Source organism: Carlito syrichta, unplaced genomic scaffold, assembly GCF_000164805.1.
Source record: "Carlito syrichta isolate Samal-C Ts95f unplaced genomic scaffold, Tarsius_syrichta-2.0.1 Scaffold101911, whole genome shotgun sequence".
NCBI lineage: Eukaryota > Metazoa > Chordata > Mammalia > Primates > Tarsiidae > Carlito > Carlito syrichta.
The window spans coordinates 21,627-41,001 of NW_007046007.1; the positions used below are offsets into that span (position 1 = coordinate 21,627).

The window sequence follows — 19,375 nt, forward strand, 5'->3', positions numbered from 1 at the left end:
ATGGACTGGAGGGTGTACTTTCCCATTGTTTAGCTCTTCCAGCGTGAACTTATTCTTGATTTGTGTGCTTGTCAAGTGCAGCAGGCTGTGGCATGCAATGCAGTAGATTCATAAGACTGGGTTCCAGTCTCAGGTTAGCTTCTGAATTGTTGTACAGGCAAAGCATTTAACTTCTTTTAACTTAGTTTTTCTAGTCAATAAAAGGAAATTGCTTAACCTATATCACAGTAGTATCAATTGAATCAGTTTATACATGGAAGAATTTTAAGAGGGTTGAAACATCACGCTGATGCTTTTCTTTCTGATTTCTGCCTTGGTATCTGTATAGTGTGCCTTGTTTTACATATTTGCAAAGGGGAAAAACCGAGCCGATGTTAGTTTCTTTTTTAAAATGCTCAACAAGTTAGGAACAACTTATGTATGCTTTTAAATCGTGGTGATATCAATGTATTATTCAGCCAGTAATTTGTTGAGCATAGAGTATCTAAAACAGTGGTTCTCAACCTTGGCCACACAATAGAATCACTGAGAAGTTCTAAAAAATTTTATAGGCTAGGCGTGGGGGCTCATGCTTGTAATTCTAGCACTTTGGGAGGCTGAGGTGGGAGGATTGCTTGAGGCCAGGAATTTGAGACCAGCCCAGGCAACATAGCAAGACCTCATCTCTATAAAAAGACAAAAAGAATTATCTGGGCATGACGGCACTAGTTTGTAGTCCCAGCTACTTGGGAGTTTGAGGTGTAAAGATCACCTGAGTCCAGGAGGTTGGGGCTGCAGTGAGCTGTGATGGTGCCACTGCACTGCAGCCTGGACAACAGAGTGAGACTCCGACTCAAAAAAAAAAAAAAAAAAAATTCTCATTGTCCAGGTCACATGCAAATCAATAAAATCAGTTTATCTTGGGATGAGGGCAAGTCATCAGTTTTTCAAAGCTCCTGAAGAGATTTTACAGCTGAAGTTTGAGAACAATTAAGTATTACTATGTTGTGAAGGGGAGGGTAAGGGAGACAGAGTCTTTAAGATTCTTTGGTTAGACTGGGAAACAGAGGAAGGAGCTAATGGGATGGTTAAGAGTTTTTCATGTGCAATGAAGAAGAAGAAGAGAGAAGAAGGGAGAGAAGTCTTCGCTCTCTGGCTGTTTTCTTCAGTTCACTACTTAATAAAATGCGAACTCTTATCCTCTATTATACTTGTCAGTAATTTCAATGGCTTATGCATTAAAATCCCTTTTCTAAGTAAAATCCCCTGATAATGAACATGCACATGGTTTTTGCTGCATATTTTTGGTTAAAAGAATATCTGTTTTTTTAAAAACAGATTTATAGTCTATAAAAACGGATACCTTGAATCTGGGAAACATGTTATATTTTAAAAATCACTTTCATATATTTTATGTAATGTAAACCTATAGTTGAAAATGGACTTGATACTCATTACTTCTGAAAATAAACATATAAAACAAGTGCATTAAGCTAGAATTCTAGAATCCTTGGATATTTTGCTCTGCTTTATTGTGCTTGGTAGTTTGAAAGTTTAGAGAGTTTAATCATCAAAGTTTACTAAGTGTTTCTTTATGGCGAAACAAAATTAAATACTCAAGCCACAAGTGACATTCTAGTTCATTCAGTGTTGTGAGTTTCAGCATTTTATTATATATGTTCATTGTCATATGAAATTTACTCTAATCAGGTCAATCATATACTAGTTCTTTGGGTAACACTAAGGAATACAAAGGTATGTTTTTTATAATGAAGTTTTCATTTGTTCAGTAGTTTTTTTTTAAAGCAATCGGAAGTGTTTATGTGAGTTCACTGCAACACTCCATCTGCATAGGCAGTTCTGTAGTTCTGTGCCGAAGTTCAAGCGGGCTTAATTAGTATCATTTGAAAGAAGAGGGCACTGAGAGAACAACAGGCAGGTGTCTGAGATCATGTGGTTAGCTTCAGAGGAAGACTGGGACACAGAACTTGGCGCTGGGTCGGACAAACTTAAGATTCCAGCATGACCTATTATTATACTTTCCATAAATTCATTGTCTTCTCTGTGCTTTGCTTTTCATTTGTAAAGAAGAAATTAAATTATTATGAGGATTACATAAAACAGTATGGGTAACAGGACCAGCTATATAATTAGTCTGGCTTGGTGCAAAATGAAAATGCGATGCTCCTTGATCAGCGATGATTGAGAATTACAAGCGGGTGACTGATAGCAGAGCGCAACCCAAGTGTGGGTCCGCAAAGCCTTGTGCCCTGGATGTGAGACGTGCTCATGATGTGAGATGCAGCACAAAACTCGGAGGAGACACTCAGCGTATGGTCACTGTTGTCCCTTTCTTCCGTGCTTGTATGCAGACTTCCTTTACCTAAATCAAAACTAGTGCATTCATAGTAATTAGGTTTTGTAACCTGTGGCATTCTAGTAAGTGATTACTTTTGTAAAAGTAAAGCTTCTAAGCTTTATTGCATTAAAAATTATTGTGTTTTATTGTGCTGAGAGTCTTTCTTTGTACTACATTTATGTCTCTTTGCTCTTACAAAGGTTGAATTATTTAAGCTTTTGTACTTATATCGTTTAACATTGTTGTTATAATAATTTAAGTGGGAATTTGTTTTTTTCTTTATGGCTCTTTTACAGAACTACTAGAAATGTCTTTGTAAAATAGAGTGTTTTGATTTGTATGTATAAAAATCACATTAAAAATTTTATGTGACCTTATTGGCCTTTGCACTTAAATCACAATAGTTTTCATGCAATTCCATATAGTCTTCAAATGTCTTAGATATTTTTTCCATTTTTTCTTAGTAAATTTGGAATAAAAGTCTTTCTTTAAAAATGCACAGCCACACACATATTAAAGGGGTTTTCTGAATTTTCAAAAGAAATATAACTTAGGAAAGTAAAAAACATAAAATTGTTTGTTTTTTAACGAGTGAAAAACACAACCTCTTTCAGCCTCTCTTCATGTTTTGTTTTGTTTGTTTTTCTATTTGTAGACTAAGGAGATTGGGACTGATAACCATCAGGTTCCTTCTAGTATTTCAATCCAAAACCCTTTGTTTTTAGTGCTTCTATTTTCTATTTTTATATTCTCAGTGCCAGGCTTGTGTGTGTGTGTGTGCGTGTGTGTGTGTGTGTGTGTGTGTAGAATTGTATCATTTGATTCTCACAAAAACTCTGTGAATATTGTTGATAGGTGGCAGTGTTCGTATTTTAAAAGGAGAGAAACAGAACTTTGGGTTAATAACCTTGGCCAAGGTCAGTAACATGTGGAGTACATAAAGTAGTTGGCCAGGGTCACATGGCAAACAAAGGTAAACATGAAACCAGAACCCCGAATTTGGAGACCTAGTCCTAGTTTTCTCATTCTTGAATGCTGTGGAGCTAAATGAAGAAGTGGATAGGTTACAAAAGAAAGAGGGATGAGAAAAAATAGGGAGGGTCAGTGGTGTGCTGGAAAATGTTTAACAGCTGGTTGTGGGCGGGGGTGTGCTGTAAGTGTCGTGTTTGCTGGTTTTCATGGTGTCATTTTCTCCACACTTCAAACTGTTAATGTGATGTCACTATAGATGGACTTGGAAAGACACGCAGACGATTAATTGGCCAATATGAGCTGGCTCCAGCATGCCACAAGCAGTGGACACATATTATTACACTGAATTGTGAACAAAGTTGTTTTTTGTTTTTTTGTTTTTTTTTTGAGTTGGAGTCTCACTTTGTCGCCCGGACTGGAGGGCAGTGGCCGCTCCCGGCCACCGCAGCCTCGACCTGCTGGACTCCGGCAATCCTTCCGCCTCGGCCTTCCGTGTAGCTGGAATTACAGACGAGCGCTACCACACCCGGCTGATTTTTTGATTTATTGTAGAGATAAGGTCTCCCTGCCCAGGCGGATCTCGAACCCGCGGCCTCAGGCAATCCACTCACCTCAGCCTCCCAAAGGCATGGGATTACAGGCTGAGCCACCGAGCCTGGCTGTGAACAAAGTTTTAAGAGACTGCCTTAAGATTTATAACTGGAGGTTGGGGAGGCGAGGTGGGTACATAGTTTTGAAACCAGCACTAGTTGTTTAGAGGCTCTTTAGGCTTTCTTGTGGTCATCCCAACGTGTTTTTATTGATAATATTTATAAATATTTATGGGGGTATATGTGAAATTTTGTTACATGCATAGAATGTGTAATGAACACGACAGGGTATTTAAGGGTATCCATCACCTGGAAGCATTTATCATTTCTATGTGTTGAGAACATTTTCAGTCCTCATTTCAGCTATTTTGAAATGGACAGTACATGCTAAACCATTTCAGCCTGAAACCAAGGCAGAAACACTGAGATGGCAACAAGAGTTATATTTCCATTCCTTCCATAACATAGTCAGTCAGTAAATGCTTACATTTCTCTCCCTCAGTTTGAAAAGTACCTGGTGTTATCAGAGCTGCGAATCAAAACACTTGAAAACTACTATAAATACATTGTATGAAATAATTATGATGTTTTAAACTTAATACATGAGTAAATGTTAAAATTTAGTAATCATCTTACTAGTCAAACTTTATATAATTTACATATTTTTTTGAGCAAAAAATGTTAAAATAGGCTTTACATTTAGAGTGTTCAGAATAAATGCATGCTAATACTAAACCTACTATTCAATGTAGGTGAAAATAGAGGACATTAATCTCAGTAGATTTTTAAAAGACCCTGGGAGAAAAAATGAACATGTAGCTACTAATAAGAATAACTAAATCAGAGAACTAGGTTGAGGTTATGGTATTTGTGGAGAAGTAATATCTATGAACAGTTTTTCATCCTCCTAAGATACATTTGGTAAAGTATAATTTAAATCTTTATCAACTTTTAAGAATCTCGGGAGAATTAAAAACCTCACATTATTATCTGATTAAAAGCATCTGTCTGGTTTATTATATCTTAAAGCAACACTTGACTTACATTAAGGCAGGAGAGGAAGAAAATTAACTGGAAAAAAGTATCTGTGATTCTGAGAATAATTAATAAATAATCTCAGCTTCAAGAGGGTATTAAGAATTAGAGGAAATCTTTAAAGCGGCTGGATCAAGTGATAAATGGCTCTTAACAACATAAAGGAAATACTGGAGAATAAAGTTAATCTTGTCTGATATGTTTAGAAAATATGGTAGGGTGATATATAAAACTTTGAGCAAGGAATAATAAAATGAAACTTTTACAGACAATATTAAAAAGTTAGCAAAGTCAGTAGGAGCTTTGCTTCATTAACTGAAGAATAAAATAAGATAACTTTATTTTAAGTGAGTATTAAGATCTTAATGTCTTACTTTCTAAGCTTAATATAGGCCAATAGATGAGATACCATTCAGTTTTCTGATCCAAAAGAAGAGAAACAGATTTCTACGATGAAAAAGCAAATCCTAATTTTAGATCGGTCAGGAGAGCAGCAATTTTTTGGCTGCATGGCATTTACGTTTGGAGTATGTCAGAAATATTTCCCTTCTAACTGTTGTTGTAATTCTCTTCACAGCAATGTCTTATCTTTGTAGAATCCAACCATCAGCATATAGAACTTTAAAAAAAGTCTTCCCACAAATAGAGGGAAAAAGTACAGTTTACTTTTGTATTTACCAAGGCCTCTGTCAATTTTAACAGAGGCCTTGGTAAATACACAATCGATTGAAGTTCTTGCTAATGTTCGGAAGCTATAATGCAGAGCTAAATTGAAGTCAGGGGTGGGTATAGGATAGTAGCAGAAAAACTATTCTGATCCACAATTTTTCCTTCTGTGAAACAGGTATTGAGCCAAGCATAAATTTCCAGTAAATTTGTAGTAATCCTGAACCATGGAAAGTAATGTCAAAATCTCTATGCACCTTTAACATGGTGATAGTACTGTGTCCTGGACCACATTTATGAGGGAATGCAAACCTTGGATCTTTGGGGCTTTCCTGAAAAGGTATCAAGAATTGAAAAATTCTCTCACCTGCTCTGGATATCCATCCATACTCCTTTGCCCTTTAGTTTGAATTAAGCACCGTCCAGGCTGAGGTCCCCGGGTGGCCTGTGAAGAGGGAATCTGAATAGGCAATGGTGACTGAAATTGCTGGATGGTCACTTTGTTTATATTTCCCTCATATGGCTGCTGCTCCCGGCTGCGATGCTGAAGGCTTTGAGACCCCATCAAAGTCTGGATGTGGCTGCCTGCCTGTGGAGAAGATAATCTGTCAGGCGGATCCATGGTGCTGAAAGGATTTGATTAAAGCAGAAAGCATACACAGAACACCTCTCAGTAAAGTGGCATCATCTGGACTCTTAGTCAAGGCTGGCAAGGATAGTGAAGACACAGTGAAAGTCTGCCCACAGTGGTATATGAAAACGTTAATAGTGGAGCTAGGTCTCATTAAACATATTATTAGACATCTTTTGCCATGCCAGAGATGAGTTTAATCCCAGTTTTAAGATGACAAAATTCAGTCTAAAAAATATCCAGAAGAAAAATGAGTCATGACTTAAAAGTGGAGTGGAGTTCTATCTAGCGCTCAGGGAGAAATGATGGAAACATTTCCTGATTCTGAAGCAAAAGAACCGAGTTGCTTATTTCCTTTTATGATACAGGTGCATAGTAAACATGTTCAGGTGAACATAACTGATATTTATTAATTTTCTGCATTACTAAGTCAAGAGTATGATTTTGGGAATCTAAGCTACATTAAATTCCAGTGGGGGCACTAGATATGGAAAGGTCTTCAACGTAAGCTTCGTGTGCTTTCAGAGATTCACCCATACTGTTGTGCAAAGTGACCACTAATCGTTTCTCCATCTTTTCAGGTGAAGAAGAAAGGGCATGCCCGCTGTGATCTCCCATCTATGCATGAGGTGATCATCATTCTGCTTCTTTGTCTTCTCCTATTTTCTCACCTTCGTTCTTGCACTAACTTCCCGAGTCATTCCACCAAATGTTTTTTCTACCAAGCAAGTAGTTCTGTTTGTGAGCTGGTAACCCAGAATATGCTTAATAAAATAGCAAATGATTTAACGAGGAAGTCTAACATGGGGGAGTGAATGCTTAGTATTAATAAACACATATTTTAGTGTTGTGCTTGATACTTAACCCACTACTACTGAAAAAATCTGAGGACTTACTTTTTTTTTTTTTTTTTTTTTTGGCATCTTACTCTGTTGCCCAGGCTGGAGTGCAGTGGCACACTCACGGCTACCCCAGTCGACCTGCTGGGCTCTGGTGATCCCTCCGCCTCAGCATTCTGAGTAGCCGGAACTATAGGCACATGCTACCATGCCTAGTTAATTTTTTATTTATTATAGAGACAAGGTCTCACTGGTCTTGAACCTGCGGCCTCGGCCTCCCAAAGCTGGGATGACAGGCTGAGCCACTGAGCCCAGTCAGGATTTACTTTTTAAATTCATTTTATTTCTGGTTGCTCTTTTAAGGGTAGGTAACTTGGAATTCAAAAGTAAATTTTATCTTAGAAGTCATTAGCTAGGAAAGCTTGTGACTTCCTGACTTACCAAGATTTTTGGTTACTAAGAAAACATTAGGTTAGAGGAATAAAAGGGGTAATTATTAATGTATTCATGGAAGAGATTAATTTTAATTATTTTAAAGTTCTTAAAGAAGAGCAACATTAAAAATAAACTACAGTAATTAAAAACTCATTTGAAGAGAGAAAGTATATTGTTGGATTTCAGATAAGAGGTAATTTCAAAAGAAATTTCAAAATCATTATTTGGCATAATAAAAAACCATTTGATTAGATTTTAGATGTCCAACTGACGGTCTTGGTATTATGTATAATTTTTTTGCATTCAAAAGCAGTAAATATTTTATTCATGAGAAATTGGAGGAAAATATGCCCAAAAGGGTTTCAGGTTATACCAGTGCAATTTGAAAAGAATTAAGAATCCAACACTGTCCAATACATTTCACTAGTAATCACAAAACTATAACCTCATAAATGTAACTAAGATAAACTCATAAAGGGCAAATGTGTATTTCTCTGTTGTATCTATTCACTTCTCAGAAATCTTAATGAAAGGAGATACTGCAATCTTTTCAGTCATTCTAGAAGACTTGAACAACCTTCTGGTGAACTCTTTCCTTATTGTAAATTCAGCTTTTTCCTGTTCTTATGGAATATTATGCTCTCCCCCCTGCCACCCCACCAGGGCATGAAGGCATAAGCAAGTGGTATCATCTTCTTTTGTTTGGGAGAGGAGGGAAGCCATGATACCTACAGTTCATTCAGAGCTGTTGGACTTTGAATGAGCTCACTGGCACCCTCAGTTACTTAGAGACAATGAATGATTTCCTGGAGTCACAGGAGCGGAGGGTAGGGCTGTCTGACTGAGGCTGACTGGCCCAGCTACTGAGCAAGCAATTGATTTCCATGTTTATACCTGCTTCTCATCTCTGCTGGCATAATATTTATGGGTCTTCAGTCAGTGTTTGAAACAGTGAAAGAGAGGAAGACTGGTAGACTCCATAGATAAGTAAATAATTTTTACACCCAAACTTAGATGGATCCAGAATATATTCTTGGTTCTCACGGAGACTAGTATAGTTTAGACATCTAAAGTCTTCATGAGAAAATCAATAATGACTGCTTAATGATTACTTTGTTGATTAGAATATTCCAGTAATACTCTATCTAAGGGCTAAAACCTAATTCTTTATATAATGGAACTGTAATAGCCTTCAGATTTTTTTTTTTTTTCTGACGGGACAGTTTGAACTCAAGACTATGTTGACTTTAGACTCTTTGAGGGCAAGCATCATGTCCTACTTGAGATTTCTGGTGGCTGACCCAGTAGTTGGCACTTAATAAATATGATGTAGCATCCAAACACTCAGTGCCATGCAGCGTGCTGACATGCTGCAAACAGATTACCTCACTGAATTTGCACAACAGCAGTAAGACAATTATAAATTGTTGTCATTCGAATTTAGTGAGGACAGAACTAAGGCTGGGGGAGGGCAGGCAACTTTCTCAAGTAATCTGTACAGCTGGTAAACTGGCAAGACCATCATTTGAATCAAGGCTGTCTGACTATCCAAGGTCATTCTCTCTAACATTACATTATCCTGCAACTCTTTTCCCCCAAATGGGCACCCCCTAATACTCAAACTATGAATTGAAAAAGAACCATAATAGAAACAAAGGATCAGGCTGTTTAGGGAAGAAATCTTATTCCATTTCTTCAGCAGCTCTTGAGTTTGCTAAAGGGACATACCATACTTATTGAATTAGGTCTATCATCTAATTCGGACGTGTTTGTCTCTTCAAGCTTTATGGTTAAATAGACAGGATGATGCTTTTGTATTTAGTAATATTTCCATTGCTATGAAGAATGAAGCCCATGTTCTTAGACAGTTTGGAAAAACAAAAAGCGGGCGTGGGAGGACATGCTATAATGTGATTCTGTTTTCAGCAGAAGCAGCATCAGTTCTTTCCATGTCTCTCGGGCTCTAAGCTGTGATGGATGGGGATAGGGAATGACAGCTGTAGAAAGCAAAGAATTAACACTAATTTTGTGTAAAGTTAAAAAATCATAAGTGACAAGACATCTTATAGGTGGTTCAGAAGGACTGCAAAGAGGAAGTTATTTTTGAGTGGCACGAAGGTTAAGAAACAGTAGCAAGGATGCTCATGAGGAAGTACAGAGGACTAATGAAAACACAGAAAATGCAGTAGCCTGGATTTATTCAAGCAAAGGGTTACCTATGAGAGCACTGACTCACAGTGAGTGGGAATTTGAACATGAAGATTTCTGTAAAGCCTGTGGCTATACATTTTGAATGATAAAAAGGAATAGAGAAGATTTGACATTTGTTTGGAACATTTTTTTTGAGTTTGAGTCTCACCCCATCACCCAGGTTGGAGAGCAGCAGCACACTCATGGCCACCCCAGCATCGACCTGCTGGGCTCCAGTGATCCTTCCGCCTCAGTCTCCCAAGTAGCTGGCACTACAGGAATTAAGTGCTACCACTCCTGGATAATTTTTTCTTTTAATTTACTGTAGAGACCAAGTCCCGCCAATTTGCCAGGGCTGGTCTCGAACCCACGGGCTCAGGCAGTCCACTCGCCTTGGCCTCCCAAAGTGCTGGGATGACAGGCTGAGCCTCCAAGCCTGGCCTGTTTGGAACTTCCAGGGGAGGCTAGAGAATACAGCATGTGTTTGAGAAGAATAGTGATGGAATATGGTGTTTTGAAGTTGACCCAGAAACCAACTGTCTGAGTTTACTGGGAAAAACTAATATTCATAGGACCCAATAAAACATTTATGTCAAAACCACAGAAAAGAACTGTTGATTTGATACAAATGGCACTGTTCATGCAAAATTCACCTCTTAGCCAATCAGGCTTATTATGTGAAAATTGGAAGTGCTTGGAGGTTTTGCATGATATGAAAGAAATGACTTTATCGCTATAAAATCATTTGGTTCACACTGTTCTTTTTTTAAAAAAAGTGTTAGACTGAGAAGTATAATATATTACCCAATTTGTTCATCTGTTTTACTTTCCATCTTGGCTCTGGAACCACTTGGGCTTGCTTCCCCAAGTCAAACACTGCCTCGAAAAATTGCAATTTTCACCACTGAGAACATTCAAAAGAACACGATTCATTCTCTAAAATTAAGTTCAAAAGAGTTCTAAAAATGTGTGAGAGTGAATCATCTCCAAAGGATGACTTAGTGACTGATTCTGAGAACTCAGCACTCTTTTAAACGAGCCAGTTTCAGTAATTTTGTAAAGCAACAACTACAAAAACCCAGTCCTACTTATGCCACGTATGCAGACTGAGGTTTTTTTCTGTTTGTCTGTTTTTTGACTCAGGGTCTCACTCTGTTGTCTACGTTAGAGTGCAGTGGGCTCAGGTGATCCTCCTGCCTTGACCTCCCAAAGTGCTGGGATTGTAGGTATGAGCTATCAAGTCTGGCCCACATTTTAAAAATTGAGCCTGTAGGACTTTTGATTCCAGATAGATATTTTCCTATTCCTTCCATTAAGTACAATTAAAAACTTTGGATATTGTACATACTTAAATCAAAGAAGATTCTGAAAGATAAGAGGAAGGCTGACTAGCTAGGGACTTAGGGACCAAGTCACAACATGGTGGTAAGTGCCCTGGGTTTTATTTTTGTGTCATATATCTCAGGAGAAGCAGGCCACCTGAAAATGCAACAGATGCAGACACACACACAAAGGCCCAACAGTAGCTTGCTCTCTCTAGCCAAAGATATCAGGAAAGATACAACCTAGCAAGAGAGAATGCTTTTAGGCAAGAACTTCTCTGCAGCGGCTGAACACCACAAAAATGCCAGTCAGGTCAAGTGAGTCTAGACTTCTACCCTCTTTACGAAGTGACGAGGCCCGCTGACATGCCTGCTAGTGTGGTGTCAGAGGAAGCAAGTAAAGTGCACTGCACTCCAGTCTGGGTGACAGAGTGAGACTCCAGCTCAAAAAAAAAACAAACCAATAACTGAAATCAACAGCTTAGTCAATGAATGGGCTTATCAGTAGATTGTAGAGGCAGAGGAAATAAACAGTGATCTGGAAGACAAGACAATAGAAATCATCCAATCTGAATAACAGAAGAAAAAAAGGATGGACTCAGAGTCTCAGGGATTTGTGGGGTTATTCAGAAGTCTAACAATCACGTTATCAAAGACAAGGAGAAAGGTGGGGTTGAAAAACTACATGATGAAATATCGGTAAGAAAAGTTGAAATTTGGCAAAACACAAAAACTTACAGATTCAAGAAGCAAAGAGAATCCCACATAGAATAAACCCAAATAAATCTATGCATAGACACATCATAAGCAAACTTCTGAAAACTAAAAACAAAACCTTGAAAGCAGCCAGAAAAAAATGAGACCTTACTGATAGAGGGGAAACAATTTGATTGACGGTAGATGTCTCATTGAACACCATGAATGACAGAAATAAGTGGCATAATATATATTTTTTAAATCAAAAATTTTTTTTTGTAGCGATGGGGGTCTCGTTATGTTGCTCACGCTAGTCCCTAACTTCTGGCCTCAAGCAATCTTCCTGCCTCAATCTCCCAAAGTGCTGGTATAAAGGTGTGAGTCACTGCACTCAGCCAAAAGCGCCATAACATTTTTCAAGCACTGAAAAAAATGAACCACGAGTCTGAAATCCTGCATCTGTAAAAATATTCTTCAGTAATGAAAGAGAAGTCAAGACTAAGAAATGAAGTCTTATCATTTTGACATCCCCTGTTTGGCAACTATCCTTGATCACCTGCCAGTTGTTGTGTTACGTAGGTCTTCACATTACTTATTCAACCAGGGGTATTTTTATGGCATTGGATTAATTTTGCATTTCTGCTTTTAGATTTCTTCCCAAGCAAATACAGTATAAATGCTAGGGGGTCTTTCAATTTTCTGAAGAACAGTCATTTGTTTGAAGGAACACCTGTCTCAAATACTGATGTAGTAAGTATTTTAATCTGTCTCTCTTTCTATTTTTTAAATCTATGGCAAGTTTCTTTTCTTTTTTTTTTTTTGAGTTGGAGTCTCACTCTGTCACCCAGACTGGAGTGCAGTGGCCGCTCCCAGTCACTGCAGCCTCGACCTGCTGGGCTCCGGCGATCCTTCCACCTCAGCCTTCCAAGTAGCCAGAATTACAGGCGCGCGCTACCACGCCTGGCTGATTTTTTAATTTATTGTAGAGATGAGGTCTTGCTTCCCAGGCGGGTCTCGAACCCACGGGCTCAGGCAATCCACTCACCTCAGCCTCAAGTTTATTTTCTACCTCTGACTTCTTAATTATTTGGTAGATATTCTTTGTGTGTGTGCACTCTTACTGAAGAAGTAATTTTGCATCAATCTAAATGAGAACAATCCCCTGATTTTATGACAGTGATGTCCTTCAATACTGTAGATAGATGCACTGTTGCACTGATATGAGATAAAGGGATATGCTTTGTGAGTAAAAGAATAATGTACCAACTAAGAAAAACCTAATACCAAAGTGACTGTGAAACTAAATATTTTATCTAGCTGTCACATTTTCTTTAAGTTAGATAAGTTTTCCATTCACATTTCCATAAACTCTTATCCACATTATTTTTGAGAGCAAATCTAATAACATAATAGAAATAGATTGTTTCTAAAATATCTATGAATTAAGTAATACTAAGGTCAATCAACTAGAAATATATCATTCAGGTTATGCAGTTATGGAGGACAGTAAATCTAAATGGATATATTCATTATTTTTTCCTAGTATAGCAAAAAGCACAGCTAAATTTTCTGGAAAAGACAACATGATAATTGATCAATTAATCTATGTTTTAAAAGGAGTGTATTTAATCTTCTGCATAAGAGTTCTCTTACTTATAAAGTAACATAAGAGGAGTGCATCTTAATTTGAACCCCTAGCTAGTCTTATAATTCTCACTGGATTGTTCTGCATATTAAAATCTGTGTAACCTCAAACAGTGCATTCGTATCTGGTTCCAGAACAATAACTAATATGATTGCCATCCAGACAATGCTGAAGCAAGTTTAGTAGGGACAGAGGCAAAGATTTGTTAGGCCGAGGAAGTAAGGGAGTGTCTTAGTATGACACGAAAGTATCACTAAATATAAGTATTAGAAACCTCAGAGCCTCCTGTTAGTGCTTGGTGGGTGTCTACCAATGTCTTCAATAATTGACCCCTAAAGACAAACACCACATAAGGCATCATTTTCACCTGCCTGTGTGAGTGGCTGTGTTTGTCTCCCAAGCAGATGATGTGACTGGAACTACTGCTTAAAAGTTCCTTTTCAATCAGAGGCTGAAATAAAGGAGTGGGTACTTACTAGTCACACAAATAGTCAGTTCTAGATTGTTTCTAGACACCAAAACTCCAAGGAAAATAGGGTTGCATTACTAGATCTAGAAAGTCATTTTCAAAGTCCCACTATGGATAAGATTCCTTTTAATGTGGACATAGGTGTATTTGATATCTTCCCACTGTCCATTTTATTTCTATTCCCCTGAAAAAATTGTCTTTTGGTCAAGAGAAAAACTGCATATTTTTGTTTAAGAAATGTCTCTCCAGGAGCTACAGAATGTGAAGAACATTTTTAAAAAATTAACATTTTCTATGTACAAGGAGGGAGCCCCAAAACCCGCAACTATCTTTTGGAGAGTGGCCCCCTTGTAGTATAGGATTCACCTGCTAGGTTAGTGTTCTAAGAACCCAGCAGCATCCGTGTACCAGCTAGCGTTGTTGTGAGAGACTATGTTGGGCTTTGGCGAATTTTTTTGGAGATTCTTTCAATGCATTTGTCCATTTCATGGTGGATGATTTATGAGTGCATCTGCCCACAATGAGCTGAGTGTTTGGCAGTTTTTGAACAAAAAACTGCCTCACTATTCATCCGCTCTTCCCTGTCCCCCCATCCCCTAGCGGGTGTTTCCCTGGATGAAAAGTCCTCAAAGGGAAATGTTTTGTCGATGTGTATGAGGTGAGACAAAAAATGGCAGAAGCACTATAGGGCATCAAAATGGACGAGTTCAAAAACTGTTTTGAGCAGGAGAAAAAGCATCTCAATAGATGTATTGCATCAAATGGAGAGTACGCTGAAGGTGACTGAAGTTTAAGCATGTAAGGATATATACTTTTTTTATAAGTACATTTTATTTTTGGAGAGCTGGCCCTCTAAGCCATCTGCCCTATCACTGATTCATTTCTTGTTTCTAGTCACAGCTGATAGTGAATGCATTTGGCTGCTGCTTCTTCTCGAAGCAGCACTTTCTCAGCAGCTTCAGTAGACCATGCTGTCACTATAGGTATCAATAGTCTTTATATAGTACTACTGAAATAGAAATATTGCTTGATACAAAGTTCTAAGTGACACCACCATGAGTAAGGTGAGGGGAGGAAGATGAGGGAAACAAGAAGAATCTCAACCTGCCAATGGACTCAAAATATCTCTTTTTCTAAAGTTTGGAAAAATGCCTGAAATTCAAAACGACTCTCTGTAAGGAATTCCAATCTGGTTTTGAGTTTTAGTGGCTGCCCAGTACCAGAAGGAAAATTCACTCTGATCAGTAAAAACTTTGTTATTATCAGAAGAAAAACGAGTCTTGGGAGAGAGAATCAGAACAGAGGAAAACCAAGACTCAGGTCAGCGTTACTCACAATGATGGAGAAGATTGTTGTCTCATGCTTACAGAGGATGAAGTGAAGGTGTTCCTCCTGGGGTTCTTCCCTGCTAATAATGTGCGTTTCTTTGGGAGGGAAAAGTACCAAACCGAAGGCAAAAACCTATTCTACCTGATACATTTGTTCTTACAAAAGGAGAGTTTAGCTGCAGGCTTGACAGTCACTCAAATGATAGAATCAGCTTTCAGTTGCAATTTAACTCTAAGCCAGAACAGATATTCTTGACTTTGACACTGATGGAAATAAGGAACATTCCTATTTCTATTTCTGTCTATTGTATGTAAAGTTTACTTGGTTGATTTTCATATCTGCTGCATCCACATTTTTACAAGCCTCTACTTTTTGCCATCCTAGCTCCTGCCATTATTTAAATCCTCAGCTCTCTTATTTACTCCAGACTTTCCTCTATTTCTGTGTGAATGAGCTACATTCCTTCACACCCTTTGATGCAAGGGAATCCCAATAGCACTATGCCTAGTCTCAGGAAAATGACAAAAAACAAGTCCCATATACAGAGAGTACTGATAGTAGTTTTTCTTTTTAGTAGAAAAGTTCTAGGAACGTTACTGTTCTATGACTATTATTTAATGACTATGTATTTTAGATAATAAAGTATTTTATTAAGATTCCTAGATGTATAGGTTAAGGTGATCTTTCTTATGTTGTACTTCTAAATACCTACTTCTTTTTAAATGATATAAGTTTGTTCTGACTGTGTGAAAAGTTCTCTAATAGACTGACTTTGTTACCAAGTAAAAAATAAACCCCAGTGGAAATTTGATCCAGTTGTTTAAAGCACAAATGATGGTTTGGACATATAGTCAATAGTAAAACAATTTGTGATTTTCAAAAGATAGCTTAGATCTTACTTTTCTAAATTTGTATAGAAAGAAACTATGAAATGCATATCTCAAAAACCATGACAAACGCCAAAATTAAAGTAAGAAATAAACATTCCTTCCTCAAAATTTAATTTAAAAAACCTTTTTTAAAAAATACCTTGCATGGCTCTGAAAAAGTAAAAATTACAATTTGGGGGTGAGGTAGTATGGGGTACACAAAGGTTAATAAAAACACGAAAATGACCACACACACACACACACACACACACACACACACACACACACACACTTCACGTAATTTCTTCCACATTCTCCTTATAAGTTCCTGGTCATGCCTCAGTGATGACAATCCTGCAGACTTCAGTGGCTGAGATGACATTGCGGATGTGAGAAAATCACATGCAAGTTCAGCAGAAGAGGACATTTGTGAGTCAAGATTACATTACCATTTTTAAAATCTTTCTTTTCATCTGTGTCTACCCTGATGTTGACCTTTGTGCTCCACCCTTTTTCACTTTAACTGCCAAATCATTATGCACTTAGCCTAGAACACTGGACAGAACAGACACGGAGACAAGGGTCATGGAGACAAGAGTTGCTACAAAGACAACTTTGAACGCCTTAGTCTTTAGATATCAAAGAATTGTCAAGACCAGGTATTATAGCTCATGCCCATAATCCCAGCACTTTGGGAGGCTGAGGCGGGAGGACTGCTTGAGCCCAAGAGTTTGAGACCAGCCTAGGCAACATGATGAGATTTCATCTCTACAAAAAACCAAAAAATTGGCTGGGCATGATGTCGTGTACCTGCAGGCCCAACTACTTGGGAAGCTGAGGTGAGAAGATCGCTTGAGCCAGGAGGTTGAGGCTGCAGTGAGCTATGATCATGATCACTCCAGCCTGGGCAACAGAATGAGACACCAACTCACAAAAACAAAAAGAATTTTTAGAGTTCACTAGTATTTATAATCACTTGGTTACCCCTTGCAGAAGGGAAATGTTTAACATTTCCTTTGTTTTAATACTAGGGAGAACCACAAAACCCCAGTATTTAGTTATAAAAATTGTGTGTTTATACTTACATGTTTAAATTTCAGTCACCTTCAAAGTACTCTCTGTTTGATGCAATACATCTATCAAGATACTTTTTCCACTGCTCAAAACAGTTTTTGTATTCATCAATTTTGATGGCTTTTATGAGAGGGGACACCCAACAAACAAATTATCTTTTGGCGGGGGGCCCTGGTAGTTAGAACAGGCTTCCCCTACTAGGTAAGTATTCTAGTAACCCATGGGCATCAGCTAGTATTGTGAGGCTGCATTCGACTTCAATGAGTTTTTTTGGAGATTCTTTAAACGCATTTGCCCATTTCATAATGGGTGATTTACGGAAGCAACAACATACACCGTACTGAATTGTTTAGTAGTTTTTGACCAAATATGGCATGACTCTCATTCCCCTCTCTCCCTGATCTTTCCCTGAGTGACTTTTGTTTGTTTTTCTGGACGAAAAAGGACTCAAAGGGAAACGTTTTAGAGATGTGAAGAGGTGAAACAAACAAAAAAAGGCAGAAGCACTAAAAGGCATCAACATTGACAAGTGCAGAAACTTTTCAGCAGTGGAAAACACATCTTGACAGGTGTATTGTGTCAAATAGAGAGTACTTTGAAGGAGACTGAAGTTTAAACATGCGAGAATAAATACACAATTTTTTACAAATAAATTCCAGATTTTTGGGGGGGCCCCCCATACATGGTGCCTAACATCCTTACCACTGTGACTGTGCCATCATCCACAGAATGAGAGACGTGATGTGGTAGGACCTAAAATACAAATACTATTTCTGAAACCACGTTGTTTTCAGTCATTGCAATAGGTTTTAGCAACAATTCTTTTTTTTTTTTTTTCGAGTGGGAGTCTTACTCCATTGCCCAGGCTAGTGTACACTGGCAAGCTCACGGCCACTTCAGTCTCAACCTGCTGGGTTCACACTATCCTTCTATCTCAGCTTTCAAGTAGCTGGAACTACAGGCGTGCGCCACCATGCCAGGTTCATTTTTTATTAACTGTAAAGCAAATGTCTCGCAAGTTGCCCTGGCTGATCTCGAACCCCTGAGCTCAGGCAATCCTCTCACCTTGGCCTCCCAAAGTGCTGGGATTACAGGCTTGAGTCACTGCGCCAGGCTAGCAGCAATTCCTAAAATGCTAATATAGCAGTACTGCCTGGAATTTGAGGAGTAGACGGGGATTTGCATAACTGTGGCATGTTCTTCTAGCAGTGATTCCTAGACTTTTAAAATGAATGAACATTAAACTTGAGAGCTGGGGGACTGGCACAGCAAGAGAGGATTAAAAAAACTATCACCGTCTATTACCCCATTAACGAAACAAGACAGGATTTAACACCCTGGGCATTTTGCTACCCCTCAGCCACTCCCAGGTGCACAGGACACCGACACTAAGTACAGGAGCAGAATTCTTTCTGATAGATAGACACTTATGGTCTAACTATCTTATGTGGCTAAGTTTTGCATCTGCAGCTTGAGAGGTACCCACAATTGCTCTTTCACAGTGCTTGAAGTACTGCTAGGCATGGCCGTGAGTGTTAGTATTGGTTCAACCAAAACATGATGATTGCCAGAACCAGGAGCCATAGTGCAAAACTTTTCCACAAAATTAATTTCCCATCAAATTCTTACAGCATCACAGTGGTTTCTGATTTTTTTTTTTTTTATCTGCAGAGGCTTGGATGAATAGATTCAAATAAGGAACTAGCTAAGAATTCTTCATCACTGTTCTCTTTTAATTTTCCATTCAATTTATAGTTCAATTTCTAGATTTCCATTTCTACTATGTCTAGCCTAAAACTACTCACTCTATGACAATAACAAAAGTAACATTAATATTTTAAAAGATTCATTATAGAGTAAAATATAAACTCAATAAATAATGGTATAATTATCATTATTTATTTCAGTAAATTCTGCATTACTTATTTCAGTAAATTCTGCAGTCCTGACTAAAATTCACATTGCCATTTTCTTCTTTTTTACTTTTTATCTTTAATTAATTAATTAATCAATTTTTTTTTTTTTTTAACAAACCCTTGTTTGTCAAAAGCTGACTTTCAATAGATCACAGCAAGGGAGCTGCTCTGACCATTTTCATTTCCTTAGACTGATTCTCAGTGAAATTGACTTGACAGTTTCAACCAATATATAATAAAAAACTAAATCTGAATAGTTAAAGCATTACTTATTCTATTTACTCTGAGAGGTAACAGGTAGACATACCTATTTATAGGTTCAAAATCTCAGATTTTGGGCAAAATTGCTACAATATTGG

General features: G+C 37.9%; 1 protein-coding gene across 1 annotated transcript in view; it reads right to left on the reverse strand.

Moving 5' to 3' along the window:
- LOC103266952 (leucine-rich repeat-containing protein 7-like) overlaps positions 1-19,375 on the reverse strand; it is a gene marked incomplete at its 5' end in the record, with an annotated part of 62,688 nt that overhangs the window by 8,568 nt on the left and 34,745 nt on the right. Inside the window, 1 exon segment of the mRNA XM_021715585.1 lies at positions 5,969-6,190. Within this exon segment, the coding sequence (XP_021571260.1) occupies positions 5,969-6,190 (222 nt within the window).